Source organism: Muscardinus avellanarius (assembly GCF_963383645.1).
Source record: "Muscardinus avellanarius genome assembly, chromosome: 20".
Lineage (NCBI taxonomy): Eukaryota > Metazoa > Chordata > Mammalia > Rodentia > Gliridae > Muscardinus > Muscardinus avellanarius.
The window spans coordinates 20287795-20315141 of NC_137806.1; the positions used below are offsets into that span (position 1 = coordinate 20287795).

A 27347-nucleotide genomic window follows, 5' to 3' on the forward strand; every position below is an offset into this window, starting at 1 on the left:
AAAAAATAAAAGGTCTAGGAGTGTAGCTCAGTGGTAGAAAGCCTGAGTTCCATCCCCAGTATCACACACTCACAAAAAGTTTGGCTAAAGACCTTTTCTTGATCATCTGTGGTTAATTACAGTGGAGTCTAAAATCATCGTTAATGACCTAGTTCTCCAATTCATTCAGGTCAAACCAAAGCACAAAGTACTACTGAGGGTAGGATTTACTAGTCTGATTCATGTATCGATAACTGATTCCTCTGCTTATTTCGCCTATTCCAGATTAAACTGTCCAGCGCAATCCCAGCGTCTCGGAGGCATACAGACTTTGCATGCTCCCTAAGGGCAAGAGGGGAGAGCAGAAGCAGCAGGCCCTTTTGCTTCCAACGTGTCCTCAAGCGAAGGTCTTGGCGAGGACGTCTTCGTGTTGCTTCTGGTGCACTGTGCCAATCCCCACCGCGGGTGCCGGCAAGGGGGGTCTGCTCACCAGACGGAGCTGTCATTGGAGCAGAGGAGAGATGAAGGGACATTGTGAGGACTGAACGCTGCTTAGTCCCACCAAGAAAGGGCGTGTATTTATCTCAGCTCATTGAAACATAAATCACCTTTCCGGAGAAATAATGATTTATAAAGAATAGATTAGAGGGAAGTACAGTTACCAAGAACAACCAACTACATTTCAGGCATGATAGGTGTGAAACCAGCTGTGAAGTTTGTTCTATTCTTCAGGAATCATCCACTGGTTTGAGCTGTAGAGTTGCCTTAATTAGGACTATCTACATTTGAAAAGATTTGAGCCCAGCAAACTAGTATAAACGAGTGAATCAAACAGCTCATCTTCTGGTTGTTTTTCCTTTGCTGGGGGAAAACAAGACGCGTGTCAGCCATTGAAGTACACCAAGTTTGCAAATGGGCCTAGAGCATGTTAATGGAGTGTATCTAGTCCCAGACTACATTTGTTTACATTTTGCTTTTGTGTTGGGGCACTAGAGATGAAATCCAGAGGTGCTCTACCTGAGGTCCACCCCCAGCACTTTTTATTTTTTATTTTGAAACAGGGTCTAAGTCGCTTAGAGCCTCCCTAAATTGCTTAGGCTGCCTCAAAGCTGCAGTCCTTCTGTCTCAGCCTCCTAAGCACTAGGACCACAGGATGTGCCACTGTGTCTTGGCTTTTTCTTTCTTTTTTGAGGGGGTTCCTGGGGATGGAACCCTTCTACCTCTGGGCTACACTCCCAGACCTATTTTATATTTTTTATTTGGAAACAGGGTCTCTTAAGCCAGCGCGGCTGGCTTCGAACCTGCGTGATCCTCCTGTCTCCGCCTCCCTAGCACGGGAATTACAAGCGTGCCCACCACCCGGCTTTTTCTTTCTTAAGGGGCTCTTGCTATGTCACCCAAGCTGGCCTTGACCTTGTGCTCAAGTGATCCTCCGACCTTGGTCTCCAAGAACCTGGAAGCACAGGTTCACTGCCACAGCGGGCTGGTGCTGTACTGTAAAACAAGCTACTCATGGTTCTGCTTCTCCAGCGCTCGGACAAGACCTGCCGAGGGTCAGGGGTAGTGGGAAAGGGAGCAGACAGGTAAAGGCTTTTACTTGTCGCAGAATACCCACTTCTTTTTTTCACATATTATAGGTTGCGCATCCATCGTTAATCCAAAACATGAAATGCTCTGAAATCCAAAGCTTTTTGAACACCAAAATGATAATCAAATGGTTTCAAATTGTGAGGCCTTCCACAATTTAGTGAGACCCTGTTTCAAAATAAAGGATAAAGCCCTGTTTCAAAATAAAGGATAAAGGATAAAGTCGCAGGTTCGAAGCCAGCCGCGCTGGCTTAAGAGACCCTGTTTCCAAATAAAATATAAAATATAGGTCTTTTTATTTTTATTTTTTTCCTTTTGTGGTACTGAAGGTTGAACCTAGGGGCATTCTACCTCTGAACTACACCCCCAGCTCTCTTTTTATTTTTTATTTTGAAAGAGCATCTCACTAAGTTGTGGAGGGTATCACTAGGTTGCTGAGGCTGGCCTCCCAACCTGCAATCCTCCTATCTCAGCCTCTCAAGTACTAGGGTCAAAAGCCTGTAACACCGTACCCAGCTTTATATTTTCTGTGTGTGTGTGTGTGTGTGTGTGTGTGTGTGTGTGTGTGTGTTTCTGGGGATTAAATCCAGGGACATTCTACTTCCAAGCTACATCTTCTCAACCTTATTTATTTATTTATTTATTTATTTATTTATTTAGCGGGTCTGGGGATGGAACCCAGGGGCATTTGACCTCTAAGATATACCCCCTGCCCATTTTATTCTTTATTTTGAGACAGGGTCTCACTAAGTAGCTGAGGCTGTCGGCAAACCATGATCCTCCAGTCTCAACCTCACGAATGCTGGGATGACAAGTGTGCAACACCAGGCCTGACCCTATTTTATTTTTTATTGGAAACAGGGTCTCGCTAATTTGCTGACAACCTCACTAAATTACTATGGCTGGCTTTAAACCTGCCATCCTCTCTATCTCACCTTATGGGATTATAGGAATGTGCCACCATACCTGGATACTTTATTTTATCTTTAAAGAATTGGATTGGTAATAAGAATAAACTCATCTGTTTGTACTCCAGAAAACACACACACACACACACACACACACACACACACACACACACACACACACTACAAGAGAGAAAGAGCTATTACCTTGCAGGCTAGTTGCTTTTCAAACCTTGGCGAAACAAAGAACCATGGACCCATGTTCTGAGGCTCCTCCTGACTCCAAATATGATCTGTAAAAACAGAAATTCATTTTAGCGCCTTAAGTAAACATAGATACCAAAAGAATGAGAATGAGTGGCTGGATAGATAGATGTCCAACCTCAATTTAAAAATGCTCTTCCAGCTGGGCGTGGTGGCGCACGCTTGTAATCTCAACGCTTGGGAGGCTGAGACAGGAGGATCGCACGGGTTCGAAGCCAGCCTCAGCTACTTAGTGAGGCTCTCAGCAACTCAGTGAAACCCTGTTTCCAAATAAAGTATAAAATAGGGCTGGGAGTATAGCCCGGAGGTAGAAAGCCCCTGGGTTCCACCCCCCATACCACAAAAAAAAAAACAAAAAGCTCTTCCAGGATGGCAGCGTGTTACCTGTTTTTTCCCCCCGACAGTCACACATCTACCATCAAAATCATGATAGAAAACTCCTCCGCCAGTGCCCTAAATTTCCTCATCCTGTCCCTTCGCGGACAGTTTCTTCTCCCAGACCCAACCACTGGCAACCACACTCTGAACTATACACCCAGTCCTATTTTATTATAATTTTGAAACAGGGTCTCACTCGGTTGATGAGTGTCTCACTACTTGTTGAGGCTGGCTTCTAACCTTCCATCCTCCTGTCTCAGCCTCCCAAGTACTGGGATTATAGGCCTGTGCCACTAAGCCAGGCATAATCCACCTGGGTTATTTACTTTGATAGATGGCTGTGTTGTGAAATGTCCCCGCGGCCACGTGGATCGGCCTGTAGTTATCCCCACTGTCTCTGTTTTAGGAGAGCACTTGGGATCTGCTCACTTTGATCAGCTGGGTATGTGCCACAAACCGAACTTAGCCCTAATTATGGAAAGGCTTGTGTTTTATAATTATAGCATATTTATAATTATACCAAATTATAGTATAGCACTGATAGGTAGGGTAGTCAAGCTGCCAAGACTCCAGACACATCCACATGAGGCGCTGCACGTGGCAGTCTGCCTTTCTTTAATAAAAATAAATAAATAAATAAAATACTATGAATAGCCAGGCGTGGTGGCGCACGCTTATAGTCCCACCATTTGGAAGGCTGAGACAGGAGGACCACGGTTCGCAGACAACCTCCGCTACTTAGTGAGGCCTTCTGCAACTTAGTGAGAACTTGTTTCGAAATAAAGAATAAAAGGCCGGGCGCGGTGGCGCACGCTTGCAATCCCCGCGCTTGGGAGGCGGAGACAGGAGGATCGCGCAGGTTCGAAGCCAGCCGCGCTGGCGTAAGAGACCCTGTTTCAAAAATATAAAAAATAGGTCTGGGAGCGTAGCCCGGAGATAGAAGGGCTTCCAGGAACCCCAGTACCACAAAAAAAAATTAAATAAATTTAAAAAAATAAAGAATAAAAAAATAGGGCTGAAGGTTTAGCTCGGAGGTAGAATATCCCTGGGTTCAATCTCTAGTACAGCAAAAAATATAAAATAGTTTAATGGTAAAACGGGCTTCAGGCATGTAAAAGGTAAGAGCAGGGCTTTGCCTGTGACGTGTCTGTATTTGCTCATCTCTTGTTGCAGCGAATCCAGCGGAAAAGGGCAAAGTTCCTCTATGCGAATGATGGCGAAGTCGCGCTTCCTGGCCCCCAGGGACTCTCTCTGCTTCAGCAGGGCGTAGAAATGTTTGCCACAGCAGAAGATGAGGGTCTTCACACTATTGAGGAGAAAGGGGGCAACGGGGTGAAGAAGAAATTCTCTCAAGAACCGTGTGAGCACCATAGCACCTACCTGTAATCCCAGTACTGGGGAGGCTGAGATGGGAGGATTGCAAGTTTGAGGCTAGCCTCGACAACAGAGCAAGATTCTCAGCAACCTAGCGAGACCCTTTTTCAAAATAAAAAATAAAATAGAGTTGGGATGCAGCTCAGAGACAGACCACTCCTGAGTTCAGTCCCCAGTACTGCATGGGGGGGGGGGGATTGTGTAAGAAGAGAGGGGAGACTGGGGAGACTTCATTTCAACGCGTCACTGACAGAGTTGGGGACTGTCTAGGTCAGTTCAGTGGCTGTTGCGCCACCCGGTGTCCTTTAGCAACACGCCCCAGAGCTCAGGCCTCCAGGCCCGCTCAGCCCCACTCACCGCCTCAAAGAGTTGCCATGAGGGTGGGCAGGGGTCTCTCAGTGACAGAGCGCTGAGCGTTTCACTCAGATTTCTTCTACCCCTTGTACAAAAACCGAAAAACCCATCAAATCACTTTCCTAAGCCGGGAGTGGTGGTGCATGCCTTGGGAGGCTGAGACGGGAGGGTCACAGGTTCGCGGCCAGCCTCCGCAACTTAGCAAGGCCCTCTGCAACTTAGTGAGACCTTGTTTGAAAATAAGAAATCAAACAGGCCTGGGGGTGCAGCTCAGAGGCACAGCGTCCCTTGATCCGATCCCCAGTGCCACAGAAAGACAATCACTTTTGGGGATCCGCAGAGGAGTCGCCGATGACAGGTCTGAACGTTGTCCCTGGGGCCATTTCCTGAAGAGTCGACACAGCTGCCTGAGGGAGAGAAAGAGCCACCATGGACCAGCCACGCCGTGGAGAAGGGACGTGGCCTTAACTCCAGGGCGATTTTGACGACAAATAGCACTGAAATTGTAGCCGAGGGCTGCAAGGAAGCACATGTATTGTGAAATAGGTCTCTTTCCCCCAAAATATCAACTCTGTATCCTTCCAAAAAATATATATAAAAATGGGTCTGGGAGGATAGCCCGGAGGTAAAAAGCCTCTGGGTTCCACCCCCAGTACCACCAAAAAATAAAAAAATAAAATAAATAAAAAGGACTATCTATAACTAGGGCTATAGATCAGTGCTAGATCACCCCTGGATTGAATCCCTAGTACTGAAAAAAAACTAAAACAAAAAAATGTAACAATAAACTACACTACTGTGATATTTATGCTTACTGAAACAGGAGTTTAACATGATAAAGCAAAAAAAGTCCGGACTGAGGATGCAGCTGAGAAGTAGAGTGCCCAGCATGCAGGGGTTCCTAGCTTTGGTCTCCAGCACTACCACCTGTTTAGAACTGCTTAGATCATTTGAATTTCAAAATTTTTTCTAATGTTATTATCTGCTCAAATTAGGATACCAATGTCATGATATCTGCTATCCATGTCCCTTACTACAATGGAAATGAAAAGCTAACTATATTTAACTTTTCATTCTTCTCTCTCTCTCTTCTTTCTTTTATCTTTTCTTTCATACTAGGATTTGAATCCAGGAGCATTCCACCACTGAGCTATACTTCCAACCCTGTTCTATTTTTTTGTTTGGAGATAGGGGCTGGCTAAATTGCTAAGGGTCTCGCTAAATTGCTGAGGCTGGCCTCAAACCTACAATCCTATCTCGTCCTCCTCCAATTACTCTTAAAAGGTTCAAAAAAGTCAGGCATGGTGGCACACACTTGTAATCCCAGCAGTCAGGAGGCTGAGACAGGAGGATCACAGCTCATGGCCAGCCTCAGCTACTACTTAGTGAGGCCTATTGCAACTCAGTGAAACCCTGTTTCAAAAATAGAGAATAAAAAATAGGGCAGGGGGTGCAGCTCGGAGGTCGAATGCCCCTGGGTTCCATCCCCAGACCCGAAAAAAAAAAAAAAATAGGGCTGGGGGTGCAGCTCAGAGGTCGAATGCCCCTGGGTTCCGTCCCCAGTACCATAAAAAAAAAAAAAGGCTCGCAAAATATGAGAGCAGCTAAGTCAATTCAAACTAAAACTATGCTTCTGTATTTGGAAAATATCATTAGATACAGAAAAGAAAGAAAACTCGAACACAAAAAGAGGAGGAAGGCTTATTCACAGCCTTTCCTACTTACAGGGAACCTGAGTAACATCTTGGGAGAAGCAACTATGAGGGGTTTCCTGAAGTTCCGGACCATCTGTCTTCTAAGCAAGTGGAAATACTGTGCGGGGGTAGTCGGGTGGACCACAAACATGTTCACCGTGTCTCCATCCACGCCCTCCTCTGTGCTGTCACACATCTGGGTGAGAAATGGGAAGCAAGAAGGATGTTCGAGTTATCTACCAATCACAAAGGCAACAGGCTAGCCAAAGAGGTGCACACGTGCAAAGAGGTGCACACGTGCTCTCAATCAGTGAAAGACACTTTTCTCCATGGTACAAAAATGCCAGAAGGCAAATGCATGATCTGTGAAGTAGTAACCACAAAGAGCCCTGGTGTCCGGTTCCTTGGGCCAGTCTGTGTCATCTAACACAGCTCTTCCTAGATACAGCTGAAGGCAAAAATCATCTAGGGAGGACTTTTTAAAAAACACAGATTCAGAGCCAGGCTTAGTGGCCCATGCTTGTAATCCCAGTACGTGGGAGGCTGAGACGGGAGGATCGAAGGTTCGTAGCCAGCCTCAGCAACTTAGTGAGGCTCTCAGCAACTCAGCAAAACCCTGTTTCCAAATAAAAAGTATAATAGGGCTGGGGAGTAGCTCAGAGGTAGAATGGCCCTGGGTTCGACACACACACACACACACACACACACACACACAGGTTTCTGTGGGGTTGAGGGGGTAGAAGAAAGCACTGTGAGAAACTCCTCCTCCTTATAAATAAGCAAATCTCTAGGGTCGGCACATATGTGTTTAAAGGCAAAAGCAAAACCAAATGCAGCTAACAAGGCTGAAAAGTGGAGAACGAGAAATGAGCCTCAGGAGATCCTGGTGTGACAGGGAGCTGGAGCGTGGCTCCTCGCCCCACTCCGGAAGTGAGGGCGGGAGAAGCAGAGCAGAGAACATCCTCAGACCCCCAGAGCAGGAATGAGTGGCATCTGGGAGCCAGAAATTCTAGAGAATCCCTGCAGGGCTCACTTCACACCTGCTATAAATGATGTCCACCTGTGTCCCAAGGAGTGGGGAGGTGGACTCTTGTGGTGAGTTGGGTGTGTGTGTGTGTGTGTGTGTGTGTGTGTGTGTGTGTGTAGGCTGGGCATGTAGTTTAGAGGCAGAACACCCTGGGTTTAATTACCAGTAACACACACACACACACACACACACACACACACGCACACGCACGCGCGCAGAATTGAACCCAGGGCACTCACCCTATGTCTCAGATAGACCCCCAGCCCTATTTTATTTTTATTTTGCAACAGGGTCATGGTAAGTTGCTGAGATACACATCATCAGCCTCCTAAGTACTGGGATAAGAGGAGTGATCTCCATACTGAGCATCCTCAGCTTAAAAAAACAAAACAAAACTTTTTTTTATTCATTTTGAGACAGGGTCTCACTCATTTGTTCAGACTGGCCCCATGCATGCGATCTTCCTGCCAAGTCCCTGGAATTATAGGCATGTGGGAGTTAGTTATTGAATCTCAGAAGAGAGGCAAGACTTTGGCAAGAAGACTCTCAATCCTACAGACTTCTCCCCTCCCATTCCCATCTCTTGGTTCTATTGTGTGTGTGTTTGTGTGTGTGTGGTTCTGAGGATGAAATCCAGGGGCTTTTCTACCTCCGGGCTATACTCCTAGACCAATTTTTTTATATTTTATTTGGAAACAGGGTCTCACTAAGTAGCTGAGAGCCTCACTAAGTAGCTGAGGCTGGCTGCGAACCTGCGGGATCCTCCTGTCTCAGCCTCCCAAGTGCTGGGATTACAAGCGTGCGCCACCACGCCCGTGCATCTCTTGGTTCTAAAACCTGGAGTGAGTGCTCGGCTGTTGTTCCAAGGTCAGCTGGTAGCAAACACGCGCAGGATACCTAAGGAGTTCACCGACATCCTGGTGGAGAAACTATCTGGTCTTTAAAGACATGTGGTAAATAACCAAAACCAAAATGAAATGAAATGACGTAGCGAAATAGCTTCATACAAGTGGAAGAAAAAGGAAAGGAACTTAGCACATAAAGTGAGTTCTAAAGAGATTAAAACAGAATCACATTAAAAAAAAAATGGGAACTAGCCCGGCGTAGTGGTGCACACTTGTAAACCCAGCATTTGGGAGGCTGAGACAGGAGAATTGTGGTTCAAGGACAGCTTCAGCTACTTAGTAATGAGGCCCTCTGCAACTCAGTGAGACCCTGTTTCAAAATAAAGAATAAAAAATAGGGCCGGGGCCGGGCGTGGTGCACGCTTGTAATCCCCACACTTGGGAGACAGAGACAGGAGGATCGCGCAGGTTCGAAGCCAGCCGCGCGCGCTGGCTTAGGAGACCCTGTTTCCAAATAAAAATGTAAAAATAGGTCTGGGAGTGTAGCCCGGAGGTAGAAGGGCTTCCAGGAATGCCAGTACCACCACCAAAAAAAAAAAAAAAAATAATAATAATAATAATAATAATAATAGGGCTGGGGGTGTAGCTCAGAGGTAGAAAGACCCTGGGTTCCATCCCCAGTACCACAAACAAAACAAAACAAAACTATGAACTACATTAAGATGTCAGATTATAATGCACCAATAAAAGCATTAAAAATTACATAAGAAAGGGGAGCACAGTGCTGAGAAAACAAAGCAAGAATCCAACTCTGCCATTTCAGATCTAATAAGTAAACAAGAACCATCCATCGGGAGCGGAACGGAGAGTACCAAGAATCCTGAAAATGGCTGGAACAAAGAGCTTGAAATAATCACAGCGAAAGCAGACGAGCTGAGCAAACACTTGGAGAAAACAGCAGCCTCTTCTAAGCACTTACACTAAACCTCGTGCAGAGCTGAAAATAGCATTAGTGGCAGAAACAAGGGGCTTGAGATTATCACAGTGAGGCTGGTGAAATAATGATAACAAAAAAAATTGCCGGGTGTGGTGGTACACGCCTGTACTCCCAAGTCACTTGAGAAGCTGAGACAGGAGGCTCACAGGTTCGGGAGCAGCCTCAGCAACTTAGTGAGATGCTATTTCAAAAAAATTGAAAAGGACTGGAGGCGGAGCTCAGAGGTGGAATGCCCTAAGCTCGGTGCCCAGTACCCCCCACACACAGCGTAGTAATAAGAGCTGGGGCAGTGGCATCTAGAGTCCCAACTACTCAGGAGGCTGGGGCAAGAGTACTGCAGCTTCGAGGCCAGCCTCCATAATGTAGTTAGACTCTGCTTCAAAATTTAAAAGCAGGCTGGGTGTGGTGGCGCACGCTTGTCATCCCCGCGCTTGGAAGGCAGAGACAGGAGGATCACACAGGTTCGAAGCCAGTCTTGCTGGCTTAAGAGACCCTGTTTCCAAATAAAACTATAAAAAAAAAAAAAAAGATCTTGGAGTGTAGCCCGGAGGTAGAAGGGTTTCCAGGAACCCCAGTACCACCAAAAAAAAAAAAAAAAAAAAAAAAATTTTAAAGCAGTCTGGGGCTGTAGCTCTGTGGAAAAGCAACCCTGGCTCCAATCCCCAGTATTGCCAAAAAAAAATAAAAATAATGACAAAAAGTAGACACACACAAGTAGCAATTATTATCCTAAGCAGTTTTCACGTATTGACTCTGTATGCCTCGGCATAGTCCCATGAGGCAGGTGTGGTATTCTAACATTTTTCACACGTATGTAGATGGTCCTTTCAATAACCTGGCTTGGTTCCTTTATTAACTCGTGTCCTCCAACAACTGTTATTTTTTGTTTGTTGCTTTTCCTTTTTGGTACAGGGAATCGAGTCCAGGGCATTCCACCTCCAAGCTACACTGCCGGCCCTTTCTACTTTTTCACTTTGAAAGAAGGTCTCCCTAGGTTGCTAAGAGTCTGGCTAAATTACTAGGGCTGACCTCGAACCTGTGATCCTCCTGTCTCAGCCTCCCAAGTACAAGATTACAAATGTGAACCACCACATCTGTCTAAGATATTTTAGTGATCAGAATAGTTTTATTTTATTTTATTTTATTTGGTGGTACTGGGGGATGGAACCCAGAGGCTTTCTACCTCCGGGCTATACTCCCAGACCTTTTTTTATATTTTATTTGGAAACAGGGTCTCACTAAGTTGCTGAGAGCCTCACTAAGTAGCTGAGGTTGGCTTCGAACTTGCACGATCCTCCTGTCTCAGCCTCCCAAGTGCGGGGATTACAAGCGTGCGCCACCACGCCCAGCTGTGATCAGAATAGTTTTATAAAAATACTATCAGTGCAGAAAAAAGTAGATTTTAAAGTAAAAATGCAGATTCCTAGGCCCCGCTTCTGAGCATCTGCCCCAGGGTTGATCCCTGCATCCATCTGTTTATTTTATTTATTTTATTTATTTATTTTTTGGTGGTACTGGGGTTCCTGGAAGCCCTCTACCTCCGGGCTACACTCCCAGACCTATTTTTACATTTTTATTTGGAAACAGGGTCTCCTAAGCCAGCGCGTGCGGCTGGCTTCCAACCTGCGCGATCCTCCTGCCTCCGCCTCCCAAGTGCGGGGATGACAAGCGTGCGCCACCACGCCCGACCCTCCATCTGGTTATTAAAAAAAATAATAATAAGCACCCTACGGGATTCTGATGATTAGCCTAGCATAGGAACCCCTACTCTCGGGCTGTGGGAACCATTTTAATCGACAACACTCTAATCCTAGTTGAGGTAGTCAGTTTCCTAGGAATATCACTATTGCATCAAATATGTTCCATTCAGTTACTACAATACCTGACACCTCATGGTGCATGGGAAGCTATCAACAGGCGGTACTTTCATGTCTGTTCCTGTGTTCTAATAGTTGCACACGCTGGGCAAGCACTCTACCATGAAGCTACACTCGTCCAGGAGGCGGCGCTGCTTCAAAGCACCTAGGAAGCAGGAAACCGCCCCTGGTAAGGGGCTCCGCATACCTGCAAGAATCTCTCCAAGCGGCAGGACGAGTGGTCTGGCCCCGCCCCGTCGTAGCCGTGCGGAAGGAGGATCACGATGCCACTCTGCAGGAGCCACTTGGCCTCCCCTGGAAAAGCATGCGGGGGAGTGAGAGCACCGGAGCAGGTCGGAACAGGCGACAGGACATGGGGGTGAAGCAAAGGTTTGGGGCCTGATGCCCGTTTTCATTATATGCTGTGTGTATGTGTGTGCTACTGGGGATTGAACGCAGGGGCATTCAACCCCTGAGCTACACCCCAACTCTGTTTTATTTTATTTTATGTTTTGAAACAGGGTCTCACTAAGTTGCTGAGGGCCTTGCTAAATTGCTGAAGCTGTCTCAGAGCCTGCGCTCCTCCTGTCTCAGCCTCTGAAGTACTAGGATTACAGGTGTGCACGACTGCACCTGGCTAATGACATGCATTTCCTAACACCGTCACCCCGGGGCTTCAGTGTGTAGAAAACAAACTCAGAAATCACTATCTGGCTTCCTGGATAGCATATGCCAGTCTAATTTCAACACACAGAACTCTTGGCAAGAATGGACATCACGATTTTCCTCAGAGCACAGCTGACAACCTAGGCCACTCTCCTCAAAGAGTGGGCAGCAGACACTTTAGAACAGGCTCTAGACATGCCTGAAGGCCAGGTTCCTCATTCTCTTCTCTTCCTCTCAACCAAAGAGTTACAGAGAATGCCAGGCATGGTGACACGTGCATGTAGTCCCAGCATTTGGGAGGCGAGACAGGAGGGGCGCAGTTTGCAGCCAGCCTCAGCTCCTTAGTGAGGCCCTCTGCAACTCAGTGAGACCCTGTTTCAAAATAAAGAATAAAAAATAGGGCTGGGGGCGTACCTTGGAAGTAGAATGCCCCTGGGTTCCATCCCTAGTACTGCAAAAACAAACAAACAAACAAAAATCTAATAGTGGCACCCAGTAAGAGACTTGGGATTTTCTTCACACACACTGCAGTTTCACAGTGAGCAGGTATTGCTTTTAAACTTTCGACTTTCAGACGCTTGACTCATCACGAAGCCTCCCTGTGTCACCATTGCCTGGCGGCTACTCATGCTATGGTTAGTCACTCCGTACCCCCCAAGGATGCACGGAAGTCAGCCAGCCCAGGAGCTGCAGGGACATCGCTCCCCCTAAAGGCGATGCCCCCACCGCCTGCTGACAGGGAGCCAGGCTGCTCTGCCCAGCGCCTGTTAAGCTGTTGCCAGCTGCCCCATCCTGGTGGATAACAGGATGATGCCCCAAGTCTCTGGAGATGCTGTGCACACAGGAGTCTCCGCAGCAGCAGGGTCCCCTGTTCATCTATTTGTCCCTGTGAGGCCAGAGCCACGCATCCATCACCCAGCCACACGCTGACACCAACCTCCAGAGATGAACGTGTCGAAGATGATCTGGGCGCCATTGAAGAAATCCCCAAACTGAGCCTCCCAGATGGGCAGCAGCTTCGGGCTCTCAATGCTCATCCCGTACTCAAACCCCAGGACGGCCTCTTCCGACAGGGGGCTGTTGCTGACCTGATCCCAAGGGAGAGAAGCACACGCCGCAATGCACGGGGACGCGTGACGGGCCGGAGAGGTCAAGCACTTACTCACACCTCTCAAGGGCGGAGGGCAGAGACGCGAGCTTTGCTCTCACTGCTCACCGTATTTCTGGGCGAAAGGAGATCTATTTACTGCTCGCTACCAGGGGTGCATTTGGGGAAAGTTGGGGCAAAGAGAGGAGAAGAAAAAGAGATTAGAATATAGGCATTAAGATTTTTCTTCAAGGATAAGCAATATACTTCTCTGATGACCTCGTTTTGGAGCAGAGAGTAAAACTGTGCCATGCAAGCTTGCTAAAGAATGTCATTAAAACAAAGCTGGAAGCCAGGCATGGTGGTGCATGCTTGTGATCCCGGCATTCGGGGGGCTGAGACAGGTGCATGGTGGTGCATGCTTGTGATCCCGGCATCTGGGGTGCTGAGACAGGGCTGAGGAGGGTTGTAGGTTTGTAGCCAGCCTCAGCTACTTAGTGAGGCCCTCCAAAACTTAGTGAGACCCTGTTTCAAAATTAAGAATAAGAAATAGGGCTAGGGGTGTAGCTTGGAAGTAGAATTCTCCTGGGTTCAATCCCCAGTACTGAAAAAAAATGAAAATGTTACAAAAATAAAAAAGCCTATCTTTGGTTAGAATCCATTATCCTAACATCATATTTTCATAAGTCAAAAGAGCAAGCATGCAGGGCATGGTGCCACACTCCTGTAACCACGGTACTTGGGAGGCTGAGACGGGAGGGTCACAGGTTCATGGCCAGCCTCAGCCACTTAGCAAGGCCCTCTGCAAGTTAGTAAGACTCTAATTCAAACTAAAAATTAAAATAGGGCTGAGAGTTTAGCTCAGAGGCGGAATGCCCCTGGGTTACCCCAAATCCTCCATACCACACAAAATTTAAATAAATAAATAAATAAATATAAAGAACAACCATGCTATGTTGAGATAAATAAAACAGAATAAAAATCTCTGAGAAGCTCAAGAAAAAATGAGAGTTAAATGCAACAGGATAGCTGGATGTGGTGGTACACACCTGTATTTGGGAGGTTGAGATAGGAGGATCCCAAGTTTGAGGTCAGCCTCAGCAACTTAGTAAGAAACTCAACGTAGTGAGTTCCTGTTTTAAAATAAAAAACGAATCCCAGCATTCAAGAGGCGGAGACTGGAGGATCATGGTTCGCAGACAGCCTCAGCTACTTAGGCCCTTCGCAACTCAGTGAGACCCTGTTTCAAAAATAAAAAGACTAAAAAAAAAAAAAAAAATAAGGCTGGGGCTATAGCTCGGAGGTACTATACCCCTAGGTTCCATCCCCAGTATTGAAAAAAAGAAAAGAAAAGAAAAAGAGAAAAAGAAAACTTGTGGCGATACAGTTTGTAGATAGATTGCTCCTGGGTTCAATCCCCAGTACCAAAATAAAGAAATTTTGTAAAAAGGAAGCTTAAGAGAACAGCAGAAAGATTAGCACACAGAAATGCCCACTCACGCTTAGGAACAGGTAAGCTTGGGGAACAAGGCGGGGGCTTGTTGTTTTGCTTTGATTTTTTAGGTAGACAAGAAATTGGCTTACTACCCACAATTCTGAGGGCCTTTTATGAATGACAACAATATGCAGATTATACTACCGATTTTGAAGTCACAAAACGCAAACTTATTTGACAGTTATGTGATTACAGATAAGTATCCAGAGTAAAATAGCTCTTGTCTACTCTCTGGTCTATTATTCTATTCCAGACTTACAGACCTATATTGTCTACCCACTCAGCACTCCTTAATTTCAAAGAATACTGAACCGAAAGTTGTTTCATCTGTTTTGGGTTGCTTTGAGAGTCCTGGAGCTGTAATAATTGGTATCTGGGCTTTCTATAGTAGCTACTGAAACACCCTACCTCCAGAAACCCCTTCTGATTAGGATCCATATGGTTCAAAGGGATGTAGGTGTCGTCGGTCTCTTGGCAAACCACCATGGCGTGCCTTTGGCTAAAAGTTCCACGACCCACGTCCTGGCCACTCAGACGGACGTTAAAACCTTAAGAAGCAGACAAGAAAAGAAAAAATAAAAAGCCAGATCCTCATGAATAACCAGTAATCGCAGGGCCTGCTGACTTTGAAATCGTTTTTTTTAACCTTTGAAACAGAGACTTGCCACGTTGCCCAGGCTGGCCTTGCACTCCCAGAGTCAAGCAATCCCCAGGTTTAGCTTGCGGCTGCCGGAATTCTCACACATCGCCTCATCCTGAGAATCTTCCTGAGGATCATGGATCCTCCTTACCCTGCCAGGCATGGTGGTGCGTGCCCGATAACCCCGGTACTTGAAAGGCTGAGACAGGAGGATGGAAGGTGCGAGGCCTGCCTGGGCAACTCGGTGAGATCCTGTTCCAGAGTAAAAAAATAAATTAAATAGCTCGGAAGTAGAGTGCTCCTGGGTTCAGACACACACACACACACACACACACACACACACACACACACACAGACACACACACAGACACACACACACATACACACACAGACACACACACAGACACACACAGACACACACACACACACACACACACACACACACACACACCATAACAAGTCATTACTTGCCGTACTAATTTTTTTGTTAGCGCATTTTAGTTATACAGAATAATGGGTTTCATTGTGGCCTCTTTATACATGCAAGAAACATATTTTTATCATATTTATCCCCCATTAGTCTCTTGCTCCTCTTCTCTTTTCCTTCCCTGACCCTCCTCCTCCTCCCCCTCCTCCTCCCCCTCCTCCTCCTCCTCCCCCTCCTCCTCCTCCTCCCCCTCCTCCTCCTCTTCCTCTTCCTCCTCTTTTTTTTTTTTTTTTGCAGTACTGGGGATGGAACCCAGGGGCATTCTACTTCCTAGCTACACCCCAGCCCTATTTTTTATTCTTTATTTTGAAACACGGTCTCACTGAGTTGCAAAGGGCCTCACTAAGTAGCTGAGGCTGGCCTCTAACCGCGATCCTCCGGTCTCAGCCTCCCAAAGCTTCTCCTCTTCTTTAGTGACCTCCCAGCGACCTCATGTCATCTCCCCTGTGAATATCACATATTCTTCCCAGGAAAAATATGTGATACTTTTCTTGCCAAGTCTGACTTATTTTGTTTAACATTATGATCGCCAAGTCCATCCATTTTCCTGCAAATGACATGATTTTGTTTCTCCTTTATGGCTAAATAATACTCCATTGTATACATATTTATCTTTTTAATTTATTTTTTTCAGTACTGGGGATGGAACCCAGGGGCATTCTACCTCTGAGTTACTCTACCAGCCCTACTTTTCATTCTTTTTATTTTATTGATTTCTGCACATATGGAATTTGGGAAGGGTTTTATTGTGTTTAGATAGTATGAGGAAGAGAAAGTAAAAACAAGTGAAACGGTATTTTTTACTTTAAAAATTATAAAAATAGTACAAATTCTTTATAAATAATCCAAACAATGTAGGAATGTACAAAGAAAAAAATGAAAGTAACCATTACTCTATGCCACCAAAATAACCCTCTTTTATAAGAGGTTACCACTGTTTATAGTTTGATGTGTAGTTTTACATGCATACATATTAACATATGAAATATGTGCATGTTATGAAAATATATATATATTTTGATCATTAATTTGCCACCTTTCAATAAATGATATATCTGGGGCATTTTTGCATGATTAGATAGACAGCCTTGTCTTATATAGCTGCCTAATATTACATGGTACCAAAGTACTATTACTTATTTAACAAATTTCCCATTGATGAGAATTTAATTTTTCCTTTTTATTATTATAAACTGCCGAGACTTTGCCGAGACCTACTTCCTCTCGGCATCTGCGTGGAAACCCACCCACACAGCTGATAGGCGATTCTCAACCGAGAAATAAGCCCCGAGAGAGGGTGTGGTCTCTGGCCAAAAGTACTCCCCCCACGCTCAGATATTCTTTCATAACTATTATTCTTTTGGTAATGATTCTTTTAACTCTCCACACGAATTGCTCCAGTGATGTAAGATCGGGACTGTGAGAGAAACTGAGTTCATGGAAAATAAAGTTTCTGGTAATTTGTCTAAGCCTCTAAACAACGTCCTCGGCTTTGTTCAAATGGTAATAAAATCTAGTTAGAATTTAGATGCAGTGGCAGCATTCCAGTCAGTAACTACAAACGCAGAACTCCTTCCTATCTTTGACCTTCATTCTAACCAGTACAATAGAGCCAAGGGCTAGAAGGAATCTTGACCCTTGCACCTAGTGATAGCGCTGCCTGCAGACAGGGCGACACCACCTGGTTAAAATAGCTATGTCAGAACAAAGGACAGATAAAATAGATGTGTAAATGTGAAAGAAAGAAAATATGGTGAGAATAAGAAAGCATTTTTGTATGAAGAGGAGCTTATCCTAAGATTGTCCCAAATGGGAAAGAAAGGAATTAGAAAGATAAAAAGCAGGTTACAGAAGGAGTGTGGTGAGGAAATGGATTTTTAAAAGAGGAATAGGCTTCTAATAAGCCTATCGTTTGAGGAAAAGTGCTCAGCTGCTAGAGAAGTACATCTGACAACTAAATCTAAAAACTTCATGTTATTTCTTGGTGTTTACCTGCTAAACTGTGTTATGAGCTTGCTTAAGCTTTCAGAAAGCAGAGGGTATTGCAGACAAAATCCAGCAGACATTCATCAAAATCCTCTAAATCATCATAAAGGTACACGGATTTCCCTACGCCAACTACATATATGAAAGCTGGAATCTCGGACTTCGTCCCCCATTCAGCTCAAAAGAGGTTGCTAGATAGAGAAGGACATTGGACTAAGCCCTAGGAATAAAAGTTCCGAAAGGGTTAAAGAAAACTCTTAAAAACTGGATTCTTCAAGTGATTTTGGGTGTGACTTTTGTTCTTCTGGAACTTGCCCACTAAAAACCTCTGCAGCTGCAAGGCCAGAGGGGCTGACTCGGAACACAAGACCCACCTGGGGTCATGGGACTGATTTCAATCACAAGGACCTGTGATGTCACAGGCCTCACTTTTGTCTTATTCAGGGTTGGTGATTTGCATGTGTATCTCTCTATTGTATTTTGGGTGTTTGCACTCTTCTTCTAGGGAATCACGGGGAAATGGGGAAATATAAAAAATCTTGTGTCTAGAATAAAGTGTTCGATTGCACAAGAAGCATTGATCCATGTCAGATTCTTTCCAGAAGCGCCGTAAATAGGAACTTAAAGAAATTTATTTCCTAGAAGGGAAAGGATCACTGCAGATAAGCGGCTGCAGTAAGGCACTCTATCCTCCCCCATCTTTTCTGAGATTTGATTCAATCGAGCCCCATTTGGACTGAGCCAAGTCTGCGGCAATAAACAATACAAGAACAAACATTGTATACATACTTCTTTTTATACCATTGTGAGTATTGTAATCATAGCTGCAGAGGGCCTCACTAAGTAGCTGAGGCTGTCCACGAACCAGGATCCTCCTGTCTCAGCCTCTCAAATGCTGGAATTACAAGCAGGCGCTACACACCCAGCTACAGATTTATTTATTTTGATGGACAAGTACCTGGGCTGATTCCATAACATAGCCATTGTAAATTGTGCCATTATAAACAAGGATAGGAAGCTGGGTGTGGTGGCCTAGGCTTGTAATCCCAGCATTTGGGAAGCGAGACAGGAGGATCACGGTTCAAGGACAGCCTCAGCTACTTAGTGAGGCCCTTTGCAACTCAGTGAGACCGTGTTTCAAAATAAAGACTAAAAATAGGGCTGGGGGTGTAGCTCAGAGGTAGAATGCCTCTGGGTTTCATCCCCAGTACCGTAATAATAATAATAATAATAATAATAATAATAATAGTAGTAATAAAAACATGGGTAAGCAAGTATCTCTGTATTATGATACCTTTAGTTCCTTTAGGTATATACCCAGGAGTGGTATAGCTAGATACTATGTTAGCTCTATTTTTGGGGGGTTGTGCGTGTGTGTGTGTGTGTGTTTGTGTAGTAATAGTAAGGACTGAACCCAGAGACATTCTATATCTGAGCTATAACCCTAGCCCTATTGTATTTTTAATTCTGAAATAGAGTCTCACTAAATTATCATACCCTGCTGGCCTGAAACCTGCGATCCTCTTGTCTCAGCCTTCCAAGTACTAGAATTACAGGTATGTTCCACCACACCCGGCTTCACTGTAGTTTTGATCTGCATTTCTCTGGTGTCTAAAGATATTGAACATTTTTTCACATAATTACTGGTCATTTATACTTCTTCCTTTGAGAAGTTTGTCCTATATTTATTTATTTATTTCTTTCTTCTTCTTCTTCTTCTTCTTCTTCTTCTTCTTCTTCTTCTTCTTCTTCTTCTTCTTCTTCTTCTTCTTTTCTCTCTCTCTCTCTCTCCCTCCCTCCCTCCCTCCCTCCCTCCCTCCCTCCCTCCCTCCCCCTCTCTCTCTCTCTCTCTCTCTCTCTCTCTCTCTCTCTCTCTCTCGGCGGATCTGGGGATGGAACCCAGAGCATTTGACCTCCGAGCTACACCCTCTGCCCAATTTTTTATTCTTTATTTTGAAACAGGGTCTCACTGAGTTGCGGAGGGCCTCACTAAGTAACTGAGGCTGTCCGTGAACCGTGATCCTCGGGTCTCAACCTCCCAAATGTTGGGATTACAAGCGTGCGCCACCACGCCCGACTGCCCTACATTTTTTCAAGAAAGCTGTCTTTTTAATACAGGAGGCACCGAGCCCTGTGATTTCCAAGTCTACCTGCTCTATTGCACTCTGATGAAGGCCGTCCACATGACCTACACTGGGGTTAGATGATACTATTTGTAGCATGTTTTAGAAACTCTCTAGTCAACGAAAGTGGCAGGAGGTGGTTGTGATGAAAACCCTGGAGGTCACACGGGACAGATGTTCTTTAGCACATTCTCTACCAGCTACGGAGCTAAACAGAAACGTCTTACCTTGAGCAAGTAAGGAGCCCAAGGCAAAGGTTTCTGCCGTGGCCCAGTCTAAATTGGTTCCTTTCGTCACTTTCTCCATCCTGGACTGTAAAATTGAGGGGGAGGAAAAAAGAAACTTTATGAGACCATGTCTTTTTTCACATTGAGTTAAAAAACTTTAATGCACCAGGCGTGGTGGTGCACACTTGTAATCCCAGCATTTGGGAGGCTGAGACAGGAAGATCCTGGTTCGCGGACAGCCTCAGCTACTTAGTGAGGCCCTGTGCAACTCAATGAGACCCTGTTTCATAATAAAGAATAAAAAATAGGGCAGGGGTGTAGCTTGGAGTTCAAACGCCCCTGGGTTTCATGCCCAGACCCGGAAAAAAAAAAAAAAAAAAAAAAAAAACAGAAAGAAAAGAAAGAAGGAAGGAAAGAAAGAGAAAAAAGAAAACTAAAAATCTTTAATGCAAGGAATATAAATATGAAAAAATAATGTTGGGCCAGACAGTGTGGTGCACACCTGTAACCCCAGCAATCAAGAGGCTGAGGCAGTAGGATTGCAAGATGGAAACCAGCCTGGGCAACGTAGCAAGATTCTGTCCCAAAATAAGAAACAAAAAGGGCTAGCCAAGCCAGGCAAAGTGGCACATGCCTGTAATGCCAGGACAGAGAAGGCCAAAACAGGAGGATCACAGGTGCATAGTCAGCCGCAGCAACTAAGCAAGGTCCTCCACAACTTAGTGTTTCAAAATAAAAAATTAAAGGCCGGACATGGTGGTGCATGCTTGTAATCCCAGCATTCGGGAGGCTGAGATCGGAGGATGGCAGTTTGTGAACAGCTTCAGCTACTTAGCAAATCCCTTTGCAACTCAGTGAGACTCTGTTTCAAAAATAAAAAGACTAAAAAATAGGAATGGGGGTATAGCTTAGAGGTAGAATCCCCTGGGTTCCATCCCCAGTACTGCAAAAATAAAATAAAATAATAAAAATTAAAATAATAAAATAGGGCTTGGGTTGTAGCTTAGAAGTAGAATGCCCCTGGGTTCAATCCCTATTACCACCCCCACACACATTCATGTTACTGTTTTATTTTTTTATTTTATCTTATTTTTTTGGTGGTACTGAGGATGGAACCCAGGGGCCTTCTACCTCCGGACTACACTCCCAGACCTATTTTATATTGGTCTCTTAAGCCAGCGTGGATGGCTTCGAACCTGCGCGATCCTCCTGTCTCAGCCCCCCAAGCGCGGGGATTACAAGCGTGCGCCACCACGCCCGGCTTCACGTTACTGTTTTAAAGTAATTCAGAGGGAAGAGTTGCTTTATCCAAGTTTAAGAAAGACGAGACAAGCTGGGCATGGAGGTGCACGCTTGTAAGCCCAGTACATGGGAGGCTGAGACAGGAGGATCGTTGGTTCAAAGCCAGCCTCGACAACTTAGCAAGGCCTTCTGCAACGTAGTGAGGCCCTGTTTTCAATTAAGAAATAAAGTCAGGGTGGAGTTTAGCTCAGAGGTAGAATGCCTCTGGGCTCAATCCCCAGTGTCAAAAGGAAAATAAAGATGAGGTGAACACCTTTAACTCTTTGCTCTCCTGTTTTCAACACTGAAAATTCTATGTTCTAGAAAATCCGAGTCCCAGGCAAACCTGGATGGCTTACATCCTATCGTTAATATAAGAAAGTATATAAAGCTAACCTCAGCATTTTTAAAGGTCTAAATAGTATCTATAGGCTATGTGTGCCAATTTTTGTTTCTTTGACTTGAGATACCTGAGAGAATTAAAGTGTTTACTGTTTACCAATTGGAAAAATTCAAATAGGCATTTCTGTATTTCTGTATTTTTTATAATGAGCATGCATTTGGTGTACATATTAAGCATGAATAAATAAGTCTAAGAGAGAACATCTGATTTGCCTCTCAGTACCTACACAACACTAGGATCAGTTCCTACAATCTAATCACACACAAGATATTTGTCAACTGAACTGGTCAACTGAAAAGATCAGAGCAACACTGATTCGTTTGCTGAGCAGAACGGTTTCAAAGCTCCCACCTGAACATACATCTTCAGAAGGTGGCCATGCACCTGCAGCTCCTTTGGCACCTCCACAGACTTCACACCAATAAACTGCAGGAGGTCAAGGGGCATGCCTGTGTCCCAGGTGGTGATGCGGGCTTCGGGCTGGGCCAGGCCCTGCCATTGGGCCTGCAGGTTAGTGGCAGGGGGTCTGTAGCGGGCCATGTTGGCCAAGTGGTGATTTAACTTGGCGTAGTAGGAGGCTTTTATCTCAGACACCTCCTCCGGGGTCATGAGTCCACTGGCAATGAGGTGATCTGCATATGTGTCTGGGATGCTCTTCCGGGCTCTGTTCAAGAGACAAGGGGTTTGAAATGACTTTCTGATCTGTAAACATCTAAGACTGAGACCCTCATTGCCAAAGGCCATGTAGAATGTTATTACCACTGAGATGCACTTAGGATGGTTTTGGGACTAGACAGAGGTGGTGGTTCCACAACACTGGCAATGTACTAAATGCTGTGGAACTGTTCACTCTGGAGTACAGTGGTGAGCTGGGTACGGCAGCCCACGACTGTACTCCAGTGCTTGGAAGGCTGAGACACGAGGATCGCAGGTTCACGGCGGCCTCAAATAAAAAATAAAAAAATAGGGCTGAGGATGTAGGTCAGAGGTAGAATGGCCCTGGGTTCAATCCCCAAAATTATACACATTTAAAAAATACAGTAATGTATTTTTTAATGTAAAACATAAGTTTTACATTATGTGACTCAGTAACAAAACAAGGTAATAAAAATTTAATTAATTAGCTAAAAGCACTCATGGGTACCCTCAGGGGCCTTCTACCTCTGAACTACACTCCCAACCCTATTTTATTTTATACTTCATTCATTCATTCATTCATTCATTCATTCATTCATTTATGTATTTATTTGTGGTACTGGGGATTAAACCCAGGGGCATTCTACCTCGCAGCCATACCCCCAGTCCTGTTTTGTTTTTTTTTATTCTTTATTTTGAAACAGGGCCTCACTAAGTAGCTGAAGATGCTGGCTGCAAACCTGCAATCCTTCTGTCTCAGCCTCCCAAGTACTGGGATTTACAAGCGTGCACCACCATGCCTGGCTTGTTTTTATTTTGAAACAGGGTCTAAGTTGTGAAGGAACTCACTAGGGCTGGTCTCTTTTTTCCCCTTTCTTTCCTTCCTTCCTTCCTTCCTTCCTTCCTTCCTTCCTTCCTTCTTTCTTTCTTTCTTTCTTTCTTTCTTTCTTTCTTTCTTTCTTTGTGGCACAAGGGATGGAACCCAGGGCATTCTACCTCCGAGCGACACTCCCAGCCCTATTTTTTATTCTTTAGTTTGAAACAGGGTCTCACTGAGTTGCAAAGGACCTCACTAATTACCTGAGGCTGTCTGCAAACTGGCATCCTCCTGTTTCAGCCTCCTAAATGCTGGGATTACAAGTGTGTAGCACCATGCCTGGCTTGCTAAGGCTGATCTTTATTTTTTTATTTTATTTTTTTGTGGTACTGAGAATGGAACCCAGGGGCTTTCTACCCCCAAGCTACACTTCCAGACCTATTTTATATATTATTTGGAAATGGGGTCCCACTAAGTTGCTGAGGGCCTCACTAAGTAGCTGAAGCTGGCTTTGAACCTGCGTAATCCTCCTGTCTCGGCCTCCCTAGTACTAAGATCGTGACAGGTGTGCACCACCTCGCCTGGCTGAGTGACAACCTCTTCCAGGATAATAAGAAAAAACAAATTCACCTTTATTACCTTTGTCTACATTCAGGTAGAAAAAAATAGTGGTGTTTTCTCTGAATTGATAAATTCTGGACAATTATTTACTAGACTGACCCACCTGGTCCACTCAGCATCCCCATCATTCAGCAGCCCCTTTATTTCAAAAAAAACTAAGCCTGGGTGGGTGGCACATGCTTGTAATCCCAGCTCCTCAGGAGGCTAAGGCAGGAGGATGTCAAGTTCAAGGCCAGCCTGGGCAATTTAGCCGGATCTTATCTTAACCTTAAATAAAAGGGGCTGGGGCGTGGCTAAGATCACTTGCCTCACATGTACAAGGCTCTACATGCAGTAACAGGACTGCAAAATAAGACAACAACAGCAACAATGATGCGAGCACCGTGAGGTCAGAGGACACGTGGAGCACAGGGCAAGGCTTGTACCTGATGATCTTGTACATGACGGGGTTGGTGAAGAAAGGCTCGTCCAGCTCATTGTGGCCCCACTGCCTATAGCACAGCAAATCCATGATCACGTCCTTGCGGAACTGGCGCTGGTATTCAAAAGCCAGTCTTGTGGCCCGGAGCACTTCCTCTGGCCTGTCTCCATTGACGTGGATGATGGCACAGCCCACAAGCTTCCCTGAAGAAGAGAAGATGGAAATGAAGGTCGGTTAGCGAGAGTTCCATTTTCAGACTCGCCAGCGTGCATGCCAACATGCTGCTTTTTCTTCTCTTTCTATTTTCTATAAGGTCAGTTAACCTGGAATGACATTACAACTCTCCCCCACAAACTGCTGCCTGTGTGGGTTCACAGATAAAGTCCTCAGAGATAGCTTGGATTGGTTGTTAAGAACCCAATCTTAGCTGGGTGTGGTAGGGCACATCTGTAATCCCAGTACTTGGGAGGCTGAGACAGGAAGATCACAGGATCCAGGACAACCTCAGCAAGTAACCCTGGGAAATAGGTATGGATAATAAAAATCCCTGCCCTTCTTCTAAGACTGTTAATTCCCATAGATTATAATACGTTGACTTTTATTCTTCACATCTTATTTCTAATTTGTCTATTTCAATAAATTTAGTGGTTGCACATATCTTTTTTGACTGAGATGTTGGACACTCCAAGTTTGAATTTTTTTTTTTTTTTTTGGTGGTACTGGGGTTCCTGGAAGCCCTTCTACCTCCGGGCTATACTCCCAGACCTATTTTTACATTTTTTAAATTGGAAACAGGGTCTCCTAAGCCAGCGCGCGCGGCTAGCTTCGAACCTGCGCGATCCTCCTGTCTCTGCCTCCCAAGCGCGGGGATTTAAAGCGTGCGCCACCACGCCTGGCTAAGTTTGAATATTTTGAAGATAATTATTCTAGGGTTGGTGATGCATGCCTGTAATCCCAGTGCTTGGAAGACTAAGAAAGGAGGATTGCAGGTTCAAGACCAGGCTCAGCAACCTAGACTCTCAGCAACCTAGTAAGACCATTTCAAAACAAATTTAAAAAATCCAAAAGCTGGGTATGGTGGCACATGCTAGGGCTGATCTTTATTTTTTAATTTTTTTGTGGTACTGAGAATGGAACACAGGGGCTTTCTACCCCCAAGCTACACTTCCAGACCTATTTTATCTTTTATTTTATTTGGAAATAGGGTCCCACGCTTGTAATTCAAGTACTTGGGAGGCTGAGACAGAAGGATCACAGGTTTGCGGACAGCCTCAGCTACTTAGCGAGGCCCTCCACAACTTATTGAACCCCTGTTTCAAAATAAAGAATAAAAATAGGGCTGGGTATAGCTTGTAGGTAGAATGCCCCTGGGCTCAATTCCTAGTAATGAAAAAGAATAAAAAAACAAAACAAAACAACAACAAAAAGATGATTAGTGTTGTACTAACTGTAATGCTATCTGATTTCTACCATATCATTCATTCAATTGACTACTTAGACAATTTGAGATAGAATATTCTTGGGTATATTATTTACTTAAATGTAAAGACAATACTCAGGGCTTGGGATGTATCTCAGTGGTAGAGTGCTTAGCATGTATGAGACCCTGGGTTCCCAACCAACACTACAGAATAGTAAAATTTAATACCGAATACACTCAGACTTTAAATGGAATGTTAACTTGGCAACAGCTGGTGACTACTGATTATGTCCGGCCCCAATTTTTTTTTTTTTTTTTTTTTTTTTTTTTTGGTGGTACTAGGGGTGGAACCCAGAGGCTTTCTACTTCCGGGCTATACTCCCAGACCTTTTTAATATTTTATTTGGAAACAGGGTCTCGCTAAGTTGCTGAAAGCCTCACTAAGTAGCTGAGGCTGGCTTTGAACCTGTGTGATCCTCCTGTCTCAGCCTCCCAAGCACGGGGATTACAAGCGTGCGCCACCACGCCCGGCCCGGCCCAAAATTTAAAAACAAAGCCGGGAATGGTGGCACATGCTTGTAATCCCAGCACTTGGGAAGCTGAGACCAGGGGGTCGCAGTTCATGCACAGCCTCAGCTACTTAATGAGGCCCCTGCAACTCAGTGAGACCCTGTTTCAAAATAAAGAATAAAAGATAGGGCAAGGGGTGTAGCTCAGAAGTCAAATGCCCCTGGGTTCCATTTCCAGGCCCGCAAAAAAATAAAATAAAATAAAATAAATAAAAAAATAAAAAACTAGATAACCAAGGCTGAGTGTGGTGGTGCATGCTTGTAATCCCTGTGCTTGGGGGGCTGAGACAGGAGGATCGCATGGGTTGAAAGCCAGCCTCAGGTACTTAGTGAGGCTTTCAACAACTTAGTGAGACCCTGTTTCCAAATAAAATATAAAAAAGATCTGGGAGTATACCCTGGAGGTAGAAAGCCTCTGGGTTCCTCCCCCAGTACCACACACACACACACACACACACACACACACACACACACACACAACTAGATAACCAGTAAGACTCGTTGTTTAGAATGAACTGGAGGTATTTTCTAGGACTGCCTGGGCCAGTAACTTCAGTCGCCCTGTGTTACATACCAATATCACTACTGTATAAAGAAGACCTTCCTCGTTCTGCCGGAGTGGTGTAGCCCAGCTGGTTGTTGACAATCAAGTGGATACTCCCACCAACTCTGAAATGCGGGATATTAGAGAGTGTAAACGTTTCATGAACAATTCCTTGGCCACAGAAAGAAGCATCACCGTGAACCTAAAATAGGAGGGTGGGGGGAGAAAAGGAACATAAAGAATTAAGAAATTTAGGTTTCAGGTTGGGATAAACCATTTAAAAATACTGATGGGAATACAAACAACCACTCTCTCACCACTCTCCTGCCCTCCTAAAAAAATGTAGGTTACAAGAATTCCCAGAATGGTTAGGCTGATCTGAAAAGCAACTTTCAAAGATGCATATTCAGCAGCTGGTGTGGTGGTGCAAGCCTGTAATCTCAGGACTTGGGAGGCTAAGACAGGAGGATCGCAGGTTTGCAGCCAGCCCCAGCAACTTAGCAAGGTCCTCCGCAACTTAGTGAGACTTTCAAAATAAAACATAAAATAGGGCTGAGGTATAGCTCAGAGACAGAATGCCCCTGGGTTCAATCCCTAGTAACACACACACACACACACACACACACACACACACTCAGTCCTTTCCTTTTGCAGCCACCAAGGT

At 45.0% G+C, this 27347-nt stretch overlaps 1 protein-coding gene across 1 annotated transcript in view; it reads right to left on the reverse strand.

Annotated features, from left to right (window-relative positions):
- Positions 1 to 376: 376 nt before the first annotated feature.
- The window catches only part of DHTKD1 (dehydrogenase E1 and transketolase domain containing 1), a gene marked incomplete at both ends in the record, with an annotated part of 41357 nt that continues 14386 nt past the window's right edge, over positions 377 to 27347 (reverse strand). Inside the window, 12 exons of the mRNA XM_080716936.1 lie at positions 377 to 478; positions 2679 to 2764; positions 4250 to 4419; positions 5166 to 5248; positions 6567 to 6731; positions 11469 to 11575; positions 12864 to 13014; positions 14917 to 15056; positions 19972 to 20056; positions 22007 to 22319; positions 24155 to 24353; positions 26714 to 26885. Of these exons, the coding sequence (XP_080573062.1) occupies positions 377 to 478; positions 2679 to 2764; positions 4250 to 4419; positions 5166 to 5248; positions 6567 to 6731; positions 11469 to 11575; positions 12864 to 13014; positions 14917 to 15056; positions 19972 to 20056; positions 22007 to 22319; positions 24155 to 24353; positions 26714 to 26885 (1773 nt within the window). The remainder of the gene's footprint in view (positions 479 to 2678; positions 2765 to 4249; positions 4420 to 5165; positions 5249 to 6566; positions 6732 to 11468; positions 11576 to 12863; positions 13015 to 14916; positions 15057 to 19971; positions 20057 to 22006; positions 22320 to 24154; positions 24354 to 26713; positions 26886 to 27347) is intronic.